The 17017-nt window shown below is 28.9% G+C and overlaps 1 protein-coding gene across 2 annotated transcripts; it reads right to left on the bottom strand.

Moving 5' to 3' along the window:
- Positions 1-1709: 1709 nt before the first annotated feature.
- Positions 1710-3220, bottom strand: BNAA05G12910D (GLABROUS1 enhancer-binding protein-like 1). Of its 2 annotated transcripts, XM_013893492.3 has the most exons (5): positions 3108-3220; positions 2873-3022; positions 2506-2808; positions 2304-2429; positions 1710-2207 (listed from the first exon to the last, which is right to left on the bottom strand). In XM_013893492.3, the coding sequence occupies exons 2-5, from the start codon at positions 3020-3022 to the stop codon at positions 1884-1886; spliced, it is 903 nt and encodes a 300-aa protein (XP_013748946.2). In that variant the 5' UTR covers positions 3108-3220; the 3' UTR covers positions 1710-1883. The 2 variants fall into 2 exon arrangements, with proteins under 2 accessions (XP_013748946.2, XP_022545809.2); XM_022690088.2 differs by having other exon boundaries at positions 2873-3108.
- Between the last annotated feature and the right edge of the window lie 13797 nt (positions 3221-17017).

The raw sequence follows: 17017 nt of genomic DNA on the forward strand, positions 1-17017 counted from the left end.
ATACATTTAAGAGAAAACTCTGAACGTCACTTTGACCAATATTTTTCAAATCCTAAAATGGGCAGCGAAAAGAGAAGAAAAATAATATTGTAGCTCTCAAGAGAATAACAATCTCATGTATATTAATATAGAAACATTTAAAAAGTTATAACTTGTAGTTTGTATTAATTAAAAAAATATCTTGCTGAGTTGTTACGTAATTAGAATGCTAATTTTGCTTAAGTGACGGCTTGAGAATCAATTGAGAATTTTGTTAGTCCAAAATTAAATTGCTATGGAATGTTATATTATATAATATGTCAATTATGAACCATTCATTTCTAAAATTGAATTCTTTTCTTTAATAAAACCTACAAAATTACCTAATGTGATTAAGATATATATGACAATTAATTATTTTAAATAATAAAGATTTGCTAACAATATGTATACTTTCTATCATTTTTTTATTATTAAAATAAATTACATAATTACATTAATCATATAATAAAAATTTTGATTTTTTGTATATATTGTATTTTGAATTTTTCAAAACGAAAATAAATTACTAAAACTGTTAAAAGTCTCAAATAAACTTTTGTGATCAAGGTTTAAATTTATTTTCTATAATAAGATACAATGATTATAAAATCATATGAATAAATAATTTTATTTTAATAGGTGTTTATGTTAATGTATATATATATATATATATCATATCGTTTATTAAACTATATACATCATATCAAAATACATACTTATATTTTAATATCTACGTTGAACATATTTTAAAAAGTTAATATTTTAATTTTTAAATCTTCATATTTTTGAAATGATTATAAATTATTGAAATCACTAAACATTCCATATTATAAAAAAATCGTTGGTGTAAAATTTTGTTACAAAAATATGCAAATAATCATAAAATCATATGAATAGAAATCTCATTTAATAAATATTCATATTAAAAGTATACTATATATCTATGTTAATATCATTTAAATTTAAGTATATATCATATACGATAGATAAGATTGATTGTTTTGATTTATTTACCCTAAAACGATTGCAAATAACAAGATCAATCGTTTGATTTATATGCACACACCAATTTATTACATAATAGTAACCGATTTCTTAGTTATTTAATATATAATTATTATTTTTTATTTTATAATATGAAGAAAAACATAAAATAAGTAATAAATATAAAATATTTATTCTGCTCAAGACGCGGATCTTAACATAAGTACGCATGTCTTTATTATTTTAAATCTTAAATATTTTCTAAATCTCAGGCCAAAACAAAATAACGAAATGAGAATAAACTCAAAAATCAATATTTATATCGAACAATATCCAAAATGAAAAAAGTGACACAAAAATGAGAAAAAATATTGAAAGTAATTAGGATTGGCACATGAACTTAAACTTTTCATAACCATAATTAACTTTTAAATTGTTAAATCATGATATAAAACCAAGCTCTCATATTTTCATTGTAACAAAATAGTAGACCTAAGGTTCTTCGGCCTAAACATTAGATTCTTATGCGATAAATGATTTTTTGAATAAAGTATTTTTAAAATGAAATCAGCTTATCAGTAAACAAATTATATAATTAACAAAAAAAAATTAAAAAAATTATTTAAGGACCAAAAATATTTATTCGATCAAAAATATAAATTTTATTTTTTTATAAGATATTTCTTAAATAATTTTCATATAAATTCACCATGCGCAGATCTTATCCGGGTTTCCAAGTAAAGTAATCAGTAAAAGAAATTGTAATAAGCTGGAGAAAAGAAAACACATCTTAACTAATTAAAACTTATACTAAAACGTACTACCAACTCTCTAACTAAACAACACCATTACAACAAAAATGATGCAATGGCCTAGTTTCATCCATCATTTGCTGCCTCTACAAGCTTTACGGTAAACCTAAGCTTCTTGATTTTCAATTTTACTTCCTCAGAACATAACGCTTTCCATTCATTGCTCAACTCTTTTCTTTTCTCCGTTCCAAGGTTCATCATCAGCTTCTTAAGCTGTAACTTCCTCTGCCAATCACTTAAACCTTGCAAAATCGTGGTCTCAAACGCATCTTCAACAACGCGCAACTCATCATCATGAGTCTCTTTTCCGTCAACCTCACCTTTCTCCGCCCCGTTTTCATTTACAGGTTCATCATTACTTACTCGCCCATTTTCCCTAAAGCCATTCTCCTGATTCAACACAAACACTCATAACTGTTACTGCGATAGCAAAACTTTAGACTTGGAAACAGAACTTGACAAAAAAACGATAAATGAGTCACTTACGTCACTCTCGATCTGCATTACGCTCTCCATGCCTCCATTAGCAAATTCAGATTCTTTGCCATCAAGCTTACTACTTTCAACCCCATTGTAATTTACATGTCCAGCATTATCTAAGTGTTCATCCTCCTGATTGATCAGCAAACCATACACAAATCAGTTTTAACTATTAACAAAATCAAGAAACAAAAGATGAATCCTTCACTTGAGTATCTCCTGGTGCTTTCTCAGTGCCTCCGGCGTTAGCAGCAACTTCAGCTTGGTTTAGGCCCCAGATCATGTTGGAGTATCCAAAGGCTTGAGAGTCAGTGAGCCTAGTAAAGAGCGGATCTTCCCCACGATCGATTCTCTCCATGTGAAGAACGAACTTCCTTCTCAGCTTCCTGACCTTACTAAAAAGCTGCTCCTTGGAGAATCTCACATGGATGGAACCTTGCACGGAGCAGAAGAAACCGTCCCAATCGAAACTTGGATCGTGCCTTGTCTTCACTCTGTATTCCACCAATCCCTAAATCCACAGCGAGTGAGAAGAGGGTGATCTAATGGAAAGGAGTAGAGTCGATGAAATGAACCTTTAAGATAGAGAGCTCATCGTCCTCGTTCCAGATCCGTTTGATCACCGGAGATGCCAATTTCTTTTTCTTGTTCTTGTTCTTCTTCGTCGAAACTTCTTCTGAGGGAGAATTCTGCAGACTAGTATCCGAGAAATTGAGGCGCTTCATCTGCACATACCTTACACATATGTTTGCATCATAAATCAATTTTGACCCATATCGATCAGTGGGATGAGCCGAGAAAAAGACGAACCTGAGACTCGAGCGTTAATCAAGTGGAGAGAGACGTTTTTCTCGACAACACCAAAGCCCTTAAATTATTCTAATTTCTTAAATGAAAATCCCTATTTGTTTTCTAATGACACCCTCATATTTTCTTATATCTTCCCAAACAACCCTTATATTTGAATGCAATTCTCTCAAATAGCTTTTTCTAAGTTTTTATCACGAAAATAACTTTAAAAAAAAAGATCAAAATAGTTTTTTTTATTTTGAAAATTTTAATTTTAATTTAAAAATTTTGAAACCTTAACCCAAAACTCCTACCCCTTAACTGTAAATCCTATAAGAGCATGACTGGGTTTTTTCGCTACCACCTGCAAACGCAGCTTTTGCGGTTGATAGCGGTTCACAGCATTTTGAAACAATCACACAAATCGCTACAAATCGCTTCAAACCACTCCGAACCTCTTAAAATCAAAAGCTGGTTGCGGGCGGTTGCGGAAGGATCCCTTTTTTTTTCTTTTTTTAGAAACCATCTAAATACAAAAAAAAATATTCAATAAAAATTTTAAATTGAAATTATAAAAATACTAAAAAAAATGAAAATATATCTATTATATTTTAATTAATATTATAAAATTTTAAAATAAAAATATTTTCTATAATTTAAAAAAAAATTAAAACTATAACTTTCTAACTAGAATTTTCATATTTATTATAATATTATGATTTTTTATATTTTTATAATTATATAAATGTAAATATTGTTAATTTATTATTAAACCGCTGATGTATTTGGTAGTTAACCAGTCACAAGTATCCCGCAAACGCACCAATTTCTAACTGCAGAACCAGTCGTACAAATCTCTTAAAACCGCTAGAAACTGTAACCATCCATAGCTGCAAACTCCCGCAACCGCAACTGCAACCGCTGCGTTTGAACCAGTGAGGCTCTAAGTTTAGATTAATTAAACATAGGGCAAAAATATATTTTTATCCTTTAATAAAATTTAATTTGGTCATTTTTTCATTGAGAGTTATTTTTTGTAACAAAAACTTAAAAAAAAATTATTCTATAAAATTTCCCTATATTTAAAATAAATTTCTATAGCGGGAAAAGAAATTTTGGAGATTTCATCACTGTTAGCTATGTCACTCGAGTTTCGGTTCTCCCTCGGTAGAGAACGGTCAAAACGTCTTGTCCTCTAAAATTAACAACTTCTTTAAAATCGTAGTTTTGTTTTCCTCTTCCTAGCTTATGCTCCTGCGACCGATCTTGCGGCGACTCCACCACCGCCGCAAAGAGTGTGAGGTTGTTCGTTAAGAAAAAAACTATATGTAGATTATTCACACTTGATTTAGTCTGATGTTGGTTACTTTTTGAACTTATTTTTGATTTTGTTTCTAACATAATCTCTCTTAGTTCAAGAGGAAATAATGATGAATAAGGTAGAGCAGGAAAGTGACTGATATTCTTATAGAATACAGAGATTATAAATCCTTTGGGGAAATACATATCTTGAATAAATGGGGATATATGTATATGTTAATTTTGAATAAAAAGATCAAATTTTGTGATGGGATGGGATGGGATGGTTAGAAAAAGAAAAACCTAAGAATCGAGCCTAATCAGGTGGAGAGACACGTTTTTCTCGACAAGACTAAAGCCCTTAACGACCTTAAATATTCGTCCAAAATAGCAAAAAGAAAATTTAAAATGGCATTCACTCACAATTTAAACCACAAAACTTTTTAATAAGCATATTAAACTATCAAATTGGTTTTTGTATCACAAAAAACTTTGGGTTTTCAACTAAACTTATTTGTACATCAAATAAAAATGGTGATTGGTGTGGGAACCGAAATTTACACCGTCGATTTCCGTAAATGAAGGAAAGTCAAAAAATCCTAACTTTTTCTGAGATCCCGTATTCTATGCGAGAGCCAACGACAACTGATCTAATAAATTCAGAAAATATGAAAAGATAACAAAACGAATTTATAGAAAAAAAATACATCTTATTTTGAATCCACGTAAGAACGTTGCGATCATTACAAAAGATTATAAAAACTTCGGCCGCAAGAGTTGTCAGCGAATTACCGCAGCTCGATAACAAAAGACGAAAAAATACGAAAAAAGTTTTGATTGATTTCGGACTGAACCTTATGAAAGGATGCTTACGTACCCCATTCAAGGATTAAACCGAACGCAGTTCAACTGAAAGAGTGGAACAAAAGATCGAACTGCTTGTGCGAGTTCGTCTAGTAATCGTGTGCCAGTCATAAAACAACACATGTCAAGAATAATGCCTAAATTTTCTAAGTGCATAGAGTTCTAAGATTCTAAGACAATCGTCCTTGTGCTCCTTACCTTGGCTCCCCTTATATATGCCTTCTAAGTCGGTCATCCTTTCCTTTTCTGCCCACGGGTCGAGTTTACCCCTTCGCGGAAATATTTCATTTTTCTTCGATCTTCATGTTTATCCTTTGAAACTTGACATTTATCTTCTCCTGCAAATATCAGATAAACCGTTATAGTAGTTTCGGGTTCATGCTCATCCAAAATCGTAAGTGGTCTTTTGCCGCGTTTTAGACCCTTTTCGAGCCATTTTTTTACTTAAGTGTTTTTACAACTCCTTCGAAAATCTCCGTTACGACGTTGGTTTTATGAAATAATTCAAGCCAATTGTATAGCCGATATAACTTATGGTGTTAAGTTGACCGTTATCGTTTTATACGATTGGTTCGAATTTATACGAAAAAACCAATCTTCGATAATTTTATCGTAAAGTTTAAACGGCAACTCCAATCGAGACAAAAAAGGGACAGTTCAATCAAGGCCCGAAGGAGAAGCTAAGATTGAGTTAATCAAGACGGATCCTGGTCGCCTGATGGCGAGTCGGATAAGGTGAGTTGGACGAGGTTGATCCAAATCGCCATAAGGCGAGTTGGACGAGGTTGATCAAACTCGCCATCAGGTGAGTTAGACGAGATCGACCTAACTCGTGTTATGGCGAGTTGGATGCGGTTGATCCAACTGCGAGGGTGGACGCACGCTGATGCGGTCGTTTTGTTACTTGGGAGTTTTCTACTTATGACTTTTCTGAAATTATTTCGAGAAAGTTTCCTTAAGAGATGCAATCTTGGACATTGATTTCGAGATTACAGTTTTTGACCCCAACAGTCAGCCCCTCATCTCGCACATTTCCAGCATGATTCTTGCGGACGAGTGATGGTTTTAATCGGAATCTATGGCTAGGAGGGCTTTTCCTTTCTTGAAAATTTATTGAAATTGTTTTTATTATAAAATTTTATAATATTAATTAAAATATAATAGATATATTTTAATATTTTCATAATTTCAATTTAAAATTTTTTATTAAATATTTTTACTTTTGTATATATATTGTTTTAAAAAAAGAAAAAAAATTTATCCTCCCGCAACCGCCCGCAACCGCAAACGCTAGCTGGAGCCAGCTTTTGAATTTATGAGATTCAGAGCGGTTTGAAGCGGTTTAGAGCGATTTGAGTGATTGTTGCAAACCACCGACAACCGCTACAAACCGCAAAAGCTGCGTTTGCGTGTGGTAGCGGGAAAACCAGTCGTCCCCTTACTTACTTGAAAAGATGGATAATTAATGTGATTTATATGCAGTAAAAATGCTTTTGGAAAGGAGATCATGCTAAATATAGGAAATATATAACTTTTTAAAAGGTTTTTGGTAATAACCAGATATACGTTTTTCGTTGTGACTGAAAAAATATTGCTAATTAAATCACTATATTTGAGTTTCTTTATTTATAAAATGATTCAGTAGCGACTAACTATCCCTATATATTAATAAATAAACGTTTAAAAAATTGTAATTTTAAGTTTATATAATATAGACAACAATTTAAATCAAAGTTTACTATATATTATGGCCTAAATATTGCATGCTTCAGCTATAAATTGGAAAGTAATAATTTTTTAAGTGTTGGTTTTCTTATTAATAGCAAAGAGAAGCTTTGATAAAAAGAATAGGAAAGAGACATAAATATTCAAAATTATTTTGTTAATAAAAAAAAGACGAATATTGTTCGGTTCTCAGGCTTTCCTCGCCTACATAAATTGATATAAAGAGTAATATAGAAATTGAGTTTCTTTTCTATTACCAAACAAACTTATATATCAAACATTTTCCGTTGCAACACAATTCCTTAAAACTTAAATTATGAAATTTATATTGAAGATTAAGAAAAAGCTTTGGCACCTGCGTAATTGTTTTTCGTAGTCTAGGAAAACATTAATAATGACTTTTCTTAGTAGTTAATGACGTTAACCTCACTTTCATCCTAAAAAAAAGTATCAGTTGTAAACAAATAATAATATCATCTTTCTATATTTGGGCCTTACGTATAATACTATTAGGACTGCAAAATTTTAAGTTGTCTTAATGTGGCACATAACCATACTATACTTCAAATTATAAGCTTAATCCAATTTATAATTGTCTTTTCAATATTTTAATTTTTCATCTTATGTTGTCAAAAAGAAAGTAAAAATCTGATCTTCTGAAAATTAGTGTAACTTCAAAATTGAAAATATATAAATTTTATTTACTGATAAGTTAGCAAAATAAAATATCCAAATGTATCAGCCCAACATATAAATGACTATATAAACAATCAAAAACTGTAGACATATAAAAACAATTTGATCATATATAATTCTTACATTTGTCAATACAATATGTTTAATTAGAAAGATTTGTCAATACAATATGTTTAACAACTACTACTTAATTAGTATTATCTATAGACTATAATTGAGGTCGCAAAAATGTTTTTTTAATTTCAATTGAGCCGAAGGAGGATCAATCGTAAACTGTCGGTATTATTATGGTTAGATGACAATAAAAATTAAAAATATTAAAATTTGAACCAAATTTTTGTGATACACAATTTTAGAGTCAAGCTCTTTTGGTAAGTTTAAATAAATTGTTTTTATACCAGGCTGTTTAAATAAATAAGAAAATTTTCCACCAAGTTAATGTTTCCACCGAATTTTTAAGCTTGGTACACAATTTTGAAGTTCTATATGGTAAGTTTAATTAAAGATAATAATATAATTTGTCACCAAGTCTATAATTTCGACCATTGAAAATAACTTGCCAAATATGTTTGTGGTAGTTATTGAAAATTTACATAAATATTGGTGTAACGTACTCCCTCTGTTTCATATTAACTGTCATTTTAGCTCATTTTTCTTGTTTTACAAAGAGTGTCATTCTACAATACCAATGCAATTTATACAACTTTTCAGCTAAAAATTAATTGCAAAATACATTAATTTTATAAATAAATCGATTTATCTAAAATACTATTGGTTAGATATGTGATATTAATGAAAACGTAAATGCATTTTAATAAGTCTCTTAATATGTGTGAAAAGTGTCTAAGTGACATTCTTTGTGAAACGGAGGAAGTATCATGCTAAATATTTCAAATTTTCAAACAATCTGAAAACTACATATGCCTACTATATATATATATATATATATGGTTGAGTTTTTCCTTAGACACACCATCAAAAAATTTCACAACTCTTACTTTATGATTATAGGAGTATCAATGATATCACATTTTAATTGTTTGATTTAGGCTTCTATATTTTTTCTATGTGTGCCATATATTTATAGTTAATTAATTATTTTATATTGAGACAAACATAAATATCAAATATATGACCACAAGAACACATGTATTCAAAAATCATCAGATTTTACAATATGAAAATATAAGTTTTTTAATAAATATGTTATCATGCACAAGGCGCATGTCTTATCCTAGTAATTTATAATCTTTAAGAGGTCTGGCATCTCCGTAGAACTGCTAGATTTTTTTACTTTCGAACCCGTAAGAACTATGTATTACATTCCGTTTAGCATATTTTTTTTAATTGATTTTCTATTTTTACACTTTCCCACCGGATGTTACATTCATTTCAATGAATAAATTCTCCTCGCCCACGTGCGTTGTCCTTATGCTTCAAATTAATAGGTACAACTTAATTCCCTATATATTAAAAGAGAAACATTACAACATATTTTTGTAACCACATGTCATCACAACAAGCATTCTTAGAATTCTTAGAAAAATATGTTGGTCCATATAAATATATAATAAGATTTTTATTAAACTAACCATAAATTAATCATAAATATTCTTCATTGTTTCCTTAAATAAAAACCACGGAATTACCTAATGTGGCTAAAGTATATATATGACAATTAATGATTTTGAATAATAAAGATTTGATAAAAATCAGTCTATTCTTTATCATTTTAATTCATTATAAAATAAATTAAACAACCACATTAACTATATAATAAAAATTAGATTTTTTTGTATATGTTATATTTTGAATTTTAAAAAAGAAATATAAATGAATAAAGTTGTTAAAAATCTCACACTGAAATTTTTGTGATCCATGATTTAAAATTTATGATATAACAAAATACAAATGATTATGAAATTACATAAATAGGAAGTCTTATTTAATAAATATTATATATATGCATATTAATATATTTTTTAAGAAAATTATATACCATATAAAATACATAAGTATTTTAATTTCGAATTTGATTTGAAAATTTTTGATAAACAGTTTGAACAGTTATTCACAACTTAATATTTAGATTTTAAACTTTGCAATGAATGTTTTTAAAATTATTAATTATTAAAACTTTTAAACATCCCATAAATATTTTATTGTTATCATTGATTTAAAATTTTTGTTATAAAGAAATACAAATAATCAAAAATAATATGAGTATAAAATATTTTTTAACAGATTTCAATATTAAAAATGTACTATATATCTATATTAATATCATTTAAACTTAATTTTATAACATATAAAATAGAAAAAGATGTTTGTCTGAATAAATAAAATTTATTTTAGTATTTGTACAAATTTAATTATATATGTAATAGTTACTAAATTTTGAATTATTCAATATTTTTATTATTTCATAATATGAAAAAATATATAATACTTCAAAATAATTTATATATAATATTCTTTCCGCGTAAGGCGCAGGTCTTAACCTAGTCTCTTTTAAAACAACAAGGAACAATCTTTTTAAAAACAAAAGACATACCAAATCGTAATGCACACTTTACTTGCAACCTAAAATACTTCGAATTAGTTTGTAGGTGTGCAGTCTGCACCTTATACTTTCACATGCAAATTGGGATTGAGACAAGTGCTGAATATACAGTCCACAAACTTAAGAGTCCAAATTAGAGAAACCCACAATTAACCAACAAATTATGGATTATAATTATAAAAAGAAATTACAATAAGAAAGTCCACATTCACCTCAAACATAATTCCTACAAACCCTAATACTATTTGAAACCATAAACATCAGAATACACTGCTTTTACAAAAACGAACATAAAATACAACGAAAGTATACAATTATATAGTTAGATATATCACATGTAAATCAAAGCGCGGATAGACCCTAATATAGTATATGATAAAGCTAACGAGGAGATCATAGCTTTGGGGAGCCTGGAGGACGACCCTTTGATGGGCCTCTTCTTGAGCCACTTGGCGTTACTCGTACCTTTCTTTGGTATACAATTTGTCGCATTCCATCTTTTTCTCCTACTGCAGTGATCATAACACATTCCATTACTAATAAATAGTCGTACCAACACCTTCAAACTAACTATCTAAACAATACACAAATCTTGATTAGTCACAAAAATTAACAACGGAATATAATCATAACTTATAAACATTCTTTCATCGATTTTCTAAAAATGATTAACTAAAGTTTAGATGACGAATCAGCAGATAAAAAAAATATGACGAATCATGTTACTGTAACACAGATCCACGGACTACATCGTAATTTATCATGCAGATTTTCAACTACATTCTTATTGACGAACTATTTTACAAACTTAATTCATAAGGTAATTTGATTATTTTTTTGTAATGAACAAACATAAAATCGAGGAAGAAACTATATATATACTCTAGAGAGAAACCAAATTAGAGCGTCGCACATATACATATAAAAAATAAGAACTCACTGATTTTGCGGTGTAATGTTAATCCAACAGAAAGAGCTTGTAACTGACTGAGAAATACAGGACATAGAAGGAGCAAAACAATTAGAATTGTCGAGACTTGTGAGTTGTTTTGACTCATAATGCTGCTTCTCTAATCTACATTCACAAATCTAGTTTCTCTTCCATTTACACACATATATATATATATATATATATATATATATATATATATATATATATATATATATATATACGTATATACTTCCCCAGTTTGTTTATTATTTTTCAGTGGCTAGTGGAAACATGGGTAGAGTTATCTAATTTAATATCGCTCAAGTCAAATTAAGTTAAAGCATCACAAGAGGAAAAAGAAGAAACACCGTGATGCAGAGAAAAAAAATACATGCAGCTTTAGAGCATGTTATCTTTGGGTTTCATGATAGAAAAAATCAAATAGTTGTATCATTTTTTTTATCAAACAGTTGTATCATTTTTTTTGTCAACAAACAGTTGTATCATTTATATCATCATTTTAGTAAGAATATAACTAAAAATTATTAGAAAATTAAAAATTTGACTTAATAAATGAGGATTTTAGGTAATTATTTATGGGAAATTTGCCAAATATCACTCAAAACTTGATTTTAACCACAAAAGTATACTCAAACTTGAATCAAATACAAAAATAACACAAAATCTATTGAAATTAAAACCAGCTCCTTATGACAAAAAAAAACAGAATTCATTTTTACGAATATATCTCTGTAAAGTCTTCTGAGGTTTTTAAGTATTTTGAGGTTCCCTAAGTCTTCTGAAAAACTTATAGAAAGTCTTCTCATATAGTACATCTTAAAAGTAATTTATAAATTTTATAAAAAATATTTTGATGGAGATAAAATTGAAATCATGTAATTATAAATATTTGTAAATGATATAAACTAAGATATAGTAAAATTGAATTGTTTTTAACATAGATAAATGAATGCAGTGTGTCATGGTATTTTTTGGTTAAGAGTTTGGTAACATATGTTGTAGTATTATATGTTTTCTTAGGTTTAGATTATGAAAGTTAACTTTTTCTGGAAAATTAAATTTTGACTTATATGTGTTTAGTTTTTTGTATATTAAACACTTTTTAAGTTTAATAAACTGTTTGCTTCTATTTAGTTAGTTATTTGAGTTTATGGTTTATATTTAGGGTCTAGGCAACTTCAAGAAAGTCTTCTGGTGAATAGTATTTTATGGGTAGAAGACTTCCTTGAAAGTATTTGAATTCCCGCTAAAAATATTTTAGTTTTCCGCTAAAAATATTTTAATTTCCCACAAAAATATTAAAGTCTTCTAGGCGAATAGTAAATTTCTAGAAGACTTTCAAGTAAATCTTTTAGGATTAGAAGACTTACTTGAAAGTCTTTTGAATCGAAAATATTTAACATTATTGGAATTTTTGTCTCCTTTTATATAAAGAAAATTTACACATTATATATATTCCTCTCAAATGGCTGCCACAAAAATGTAATGTTTCTTATTCTAAAACTCTCCAACCTCTCTCTAATCTCTTTGAACTTAAAAACACCAAAATTTATATCAATTTATTGTTATTTCATGTCTTCTTACTGATTTATTTGTTTTTGCAAGTTTTTCATTACATGGTTTTCATCTTCCACTCCTTTAAAGATAGATCTATAAATCATTTTTTTTTTCATTTGGTAACCTCTTATTGTTTAAAGCTACTTTTTGAAAACTTTTTTGATTGTTTTAAGTTCTTACTGTAATTTTGAATTTTTTCTATGTTTTGAAGTTATTTGAATGCTTTTGTATATGCAGGTTTTTCAGATCTGAGACAGATTTGGAAGACTTCCATGAAAGTCTTCAAACATTTAATGCACTAGGAAGTTTTCTGGGATGTCTTCCGGAAGACTTCTTCTCAGAAAACTTCTGGGAAGACTTAAATTTCCAGCGAAAATTTTAAAGCGGGAAATTAAAATTTAAGCGGAAAATTAAAATTTAAGCGGAAAATTAAAATTTAAGCGGAAAACTCAAATTTTAAGTGAAAATTGATATTTCAAATTATTGAAAGTTAAAAAGTATATATTATGATCTAAGAAGACAAATTAAATCATACGACTTGATATTTTTGAAGTTTTTTTTAACACTTTTGAAAGTTTAAAAACATATCTTAAAGTTGAAAATACAAGCTTTACAAAAACTAACATATGAATATTGTTAACCTCATTATTATCATCAATTAAGTTATGAATTTCATCCAGGAGCCCCAATATTGACTAATGTACATGAATTAACAAAAAAAATGTTAAAAAGTCTTTATAATTTTATAGAAGATGAAAGTTTTATTAAACATTAACGTAGAAGTGCCATTCGACTTCTACGAAGTCTTCGATTTAGGTCATTTTTGCAATTGAAAATTTACAAAGGAATACTTCTAGAGAAGTCTACTCTACAACAGACTTCTTTGTATGTCTTTCTTTGTAAATATGGGCTTACTTTTGTTTTTTAAAAAAATATTAAAAATACTAGAGTAGACTTCCCGGTAAGTCGTCTAGAACAGGTTAGTTAAGCAATTGGCCGGATTATGTCAGATATTTGACTTTCTCTAGACGGCTTAAAAGGAATCCTTCTGCCAATAAATAAAATTTAAATATTTAATTTTAACTAGACGACTTCCATGTAAGTAATCTCATCTTACTTTTGAAATTGTAAAATAAAATTATATATTTTATATTAATTAGTATGACTTCCAAGTAAGTCTTCGGCAGATGACTTACACGAAAGTCTTCTATGATAACCAAGGTTTGACCAGAATCTCGAAATAAAATTTTGGAAGACTTTCGTGTAAGTAGTCACCCGAAAGACTTAAATGTAAGTCATCTAATTAAAATAAATATTTTAATTTTTATGTTCAGTTGCAAAAGTAACCTAAGACAACTTTCATCGACAGTGAGATGACTTCCACAGAGAGTTCGGAAGACTTACATGGAAATTTTCTAGCGGACGACTTCCCTGTAAGTCGTCTAGAGAAAGTTAAATTTCTGAAGCAATCCGGTCAATTGTAAAACTAACATGTTGTTCATATACGACTTACTTGGAAATCTTCTCTGGTATTTTTAGTGTTTTTTGTTAACACAGAAAAGTTAGAAAACTTCTAGAGAAATCGTCTCTAAAAACTCACATAAAGTCAATTGGAAAACTAACATATGCATTGGTCAGAAGACTTTCGTGTAAATCTTCTCCGATGTGAAGACTTATACGGAAGTCTTCTGATAGACAAATCTAGAAAAAATAATTGATTTCATAGTTTCAACCAGTGACAGTGAGATAACTTGCTTAGCTTCTCCAACCACAAAAAACTTCACCACCAAAATGACCTACTTGTTAATGACCAATAATCATAAGCTTGAATGGCTCTTTGAACTTTAAAAAGTTTCGAATCAAAATCTTGAGATTTTTTGGATGAACGTAGAGAAAAAGTGAAAGAAATGTTTTAGTGCATAAGAAATAAAATAGAATGACTAAAAATCATTTTTTTAGATACATTAAAAACTTCAAATTGGTTGTTTATGGTGGTTGTGTATTCATGGCAATGACAATATTGTAAATACTTGATGAAGATGAGAATGATAGAGTAAAATATTTATTTAAAAAAAGAAGAAATTTATGACATTTTCAAGGATAATCCAAACTTTTGGGATAAATTTAACAAATAAAATTTTAACAAAATCAAGAATTAGTTTGGTGTTTGACTTTAAGTTTTGAGTCGTATTTGCAACAAGCATTACATTTATTAAGGGTATCTCAATCCTTACTCTATTTTTTCTTTTAAAATGGAGTAAAAGTGAATATGGAGTAAGGAATGCTCCAACCCAACTCTATATCTCACTTTATAATGAAATTTATTTCATAAATGGAGTAATTTATTTTTTGTTTGTTTATCATTCTATTATGAAGTAAGAAATAGAGTAAGGTTGGAATAATTTTACTCGATTTTTATTTTTATTCAATTTTGAAGGAAAAATAGAGTTTTACATTGGAAATATTGTAAGGACATCTTGTAACAAAGAAAAAGCATAAGTGGAAGAATACAGTCTACGAGTGCATGTGGCCGACAACTTTGACGTCTCTTTAGACTTTGAAAGTCCATTACGACAGCGTATTTCTTTAACATATTTCCTTTCCTTTCTTTTGTTTCCATTCCCTAAACCAAGAACCCCATATTATTTTAAAGGAAAAACTTTCAAAGGAAATTGCACTCAATATACATGAAAAAAACATAAATGCACTAACTAACCAAAATTTTCTCCTCTTTTTTACTTTCTTTTCCTATTTCTCTACTTTTTCTTCCAAAATCTAATTTTTCATTTTTTTTTATTATTTGGCAAATAAGCCCAACTTTCAAACAAAAAAAAAATTGACCAAAAAGTATTTCATAAATAGATAAATAATAACTATACTCTATAGATATATAAATATAATAAATAAGAAAATAGAAAGTATAAATTTTATTTTATGCTCAAAAAAGCCGTATTCAATTCAAAATTTTATATTATTTTTCTTTTTAAATTCAATTTTTGACAACAGAAATTTTATTAAAGCTATAAATAAAAAATAATATATATATAAACAACTATTTAAATAAATAATTTAACAATACAAGATAAAATACAAATTTTGTATGTTCACAAAAACTTTATTCAATTTCAAACTTTTTATTTTTTCAAATTTGTTTTGATGTTTTTTTGAAACTCAATTTTTTAAATTATTTTACATATAGTAATTTTAATATCAAATTTTAAATTTGTTTATAATTATATATTTTTAAATGTTAACCCCCCCCCCTTAAATTATTTTAGATATAGTAATTTTAAATTAATTTATAATTATATATTTTTAAATGTTAACCCCAACACCCTTCCTAGCAGACCTTTTTTTTTATTTGGTAGGTAACATTGCCGAAACGTATTATTCCGGGAAAGGCGGCTAATACTAATCTAATAATTGAAGTAGTCATCGTCTGACCAATTGACTCGGACACCAGACCGCTCGTGCCCGCGCATCTGTCTTATCCGATTACTTAATAGAAGTCAGTCTCATCTTTGAATTGCTGAGAGGACTTGGGAGAAGCTTATTCGTGACTATGAATAAAGACCCGGAGTAGTGATTCTCATACAAGACTTTGCCCGAACGTACTTTTCGTTTTCATTATGTTGGACCTCTCTTTTTGGTCGAGTAATTTCATCAATCCCAAGTATATGTCTCAAAGTATCCTGTTGTTTCCTGTTGGTCTCTTTGAGTTCGTTACTCTGGTTACCGCTGTAGTTTCAGTGAGCGTAGTGAATGCCTCGTATTGTTGCTAGTTTGTCTGTTATTTCTAGAATATGTATAGTACGTGCTGTAACATGGAAGTATTTGCCTAGATGTCTGCTGCTTAGAATGCCCTGTGGTTCTCGTTCTAGTTTCTTTTTCTCTGCTAGTTGCTCTGGACTGACACAGTGACCTGGAATAGGCTTGCTTCTTCCTAGCGATCGGGCCTCATAAAGAGCATACCACAAGTAGGAAGTGGAATTAATACAATGAATTCAAAAGCATCATACCTCTCTTGGTCGGAAGAAGTCAATCCTTATGTCCCCAGCGAGCAGGTCAAGGTACCCTATGTTGCTGCTTGCCTTTATCTTTCAGTCTGCCAAGCAAGCTGGACACCTTAACTGAAGAGAGCAGATGAGACTTTTTCCGCCCTTTGCAGAAGCAGGAAATCGATCTTTAGAATTGAATAACTCCTCCTTCTCCTCTTTCATCGTCGTTAGTCCTTTTGACATAAGATTCTCAGCCACCTTTGGTCTGACTAGGAAA

Source organism: Brassica napus, assembly GCF_020379485.1.
Source record: "Brassica napus cultivar Da-Ae chromosome A5 unlocalized genomic scaffold, Da-Ae chrA05_Random_37, whole genome shotgun sequence".
Taxonomy (NCBI): Eukaryota; Viridiplantae; Streptophyta; class Magnoliopsida; order Brassicales; family Brassicaceae; genus Brassica; species Brassica napus.

Coding starts and splice junctions, on each gene's coding strand:
- BNAA05G12910D (XM_013893492.3), bottom strand. CDS start 3,022: ATGAAGCGCCTCAATTTCTCGGATACTAGTCTGCAGAATTCTCCCTCA. Junction 2,809..2,872: donor ATGAGCTCTCTATCTTAAAG/GTTCATTTCATC, acceptor CTGTGGATTTAG/GGATTGGTGGAATACAGAGT. Junction 2,430..2,505: donor AAGCACCAGGAGATACTCAA/GTGAAGGATTCA, acceptor CTGATCAATCAG/GAGGATGAACACTTAGATAA.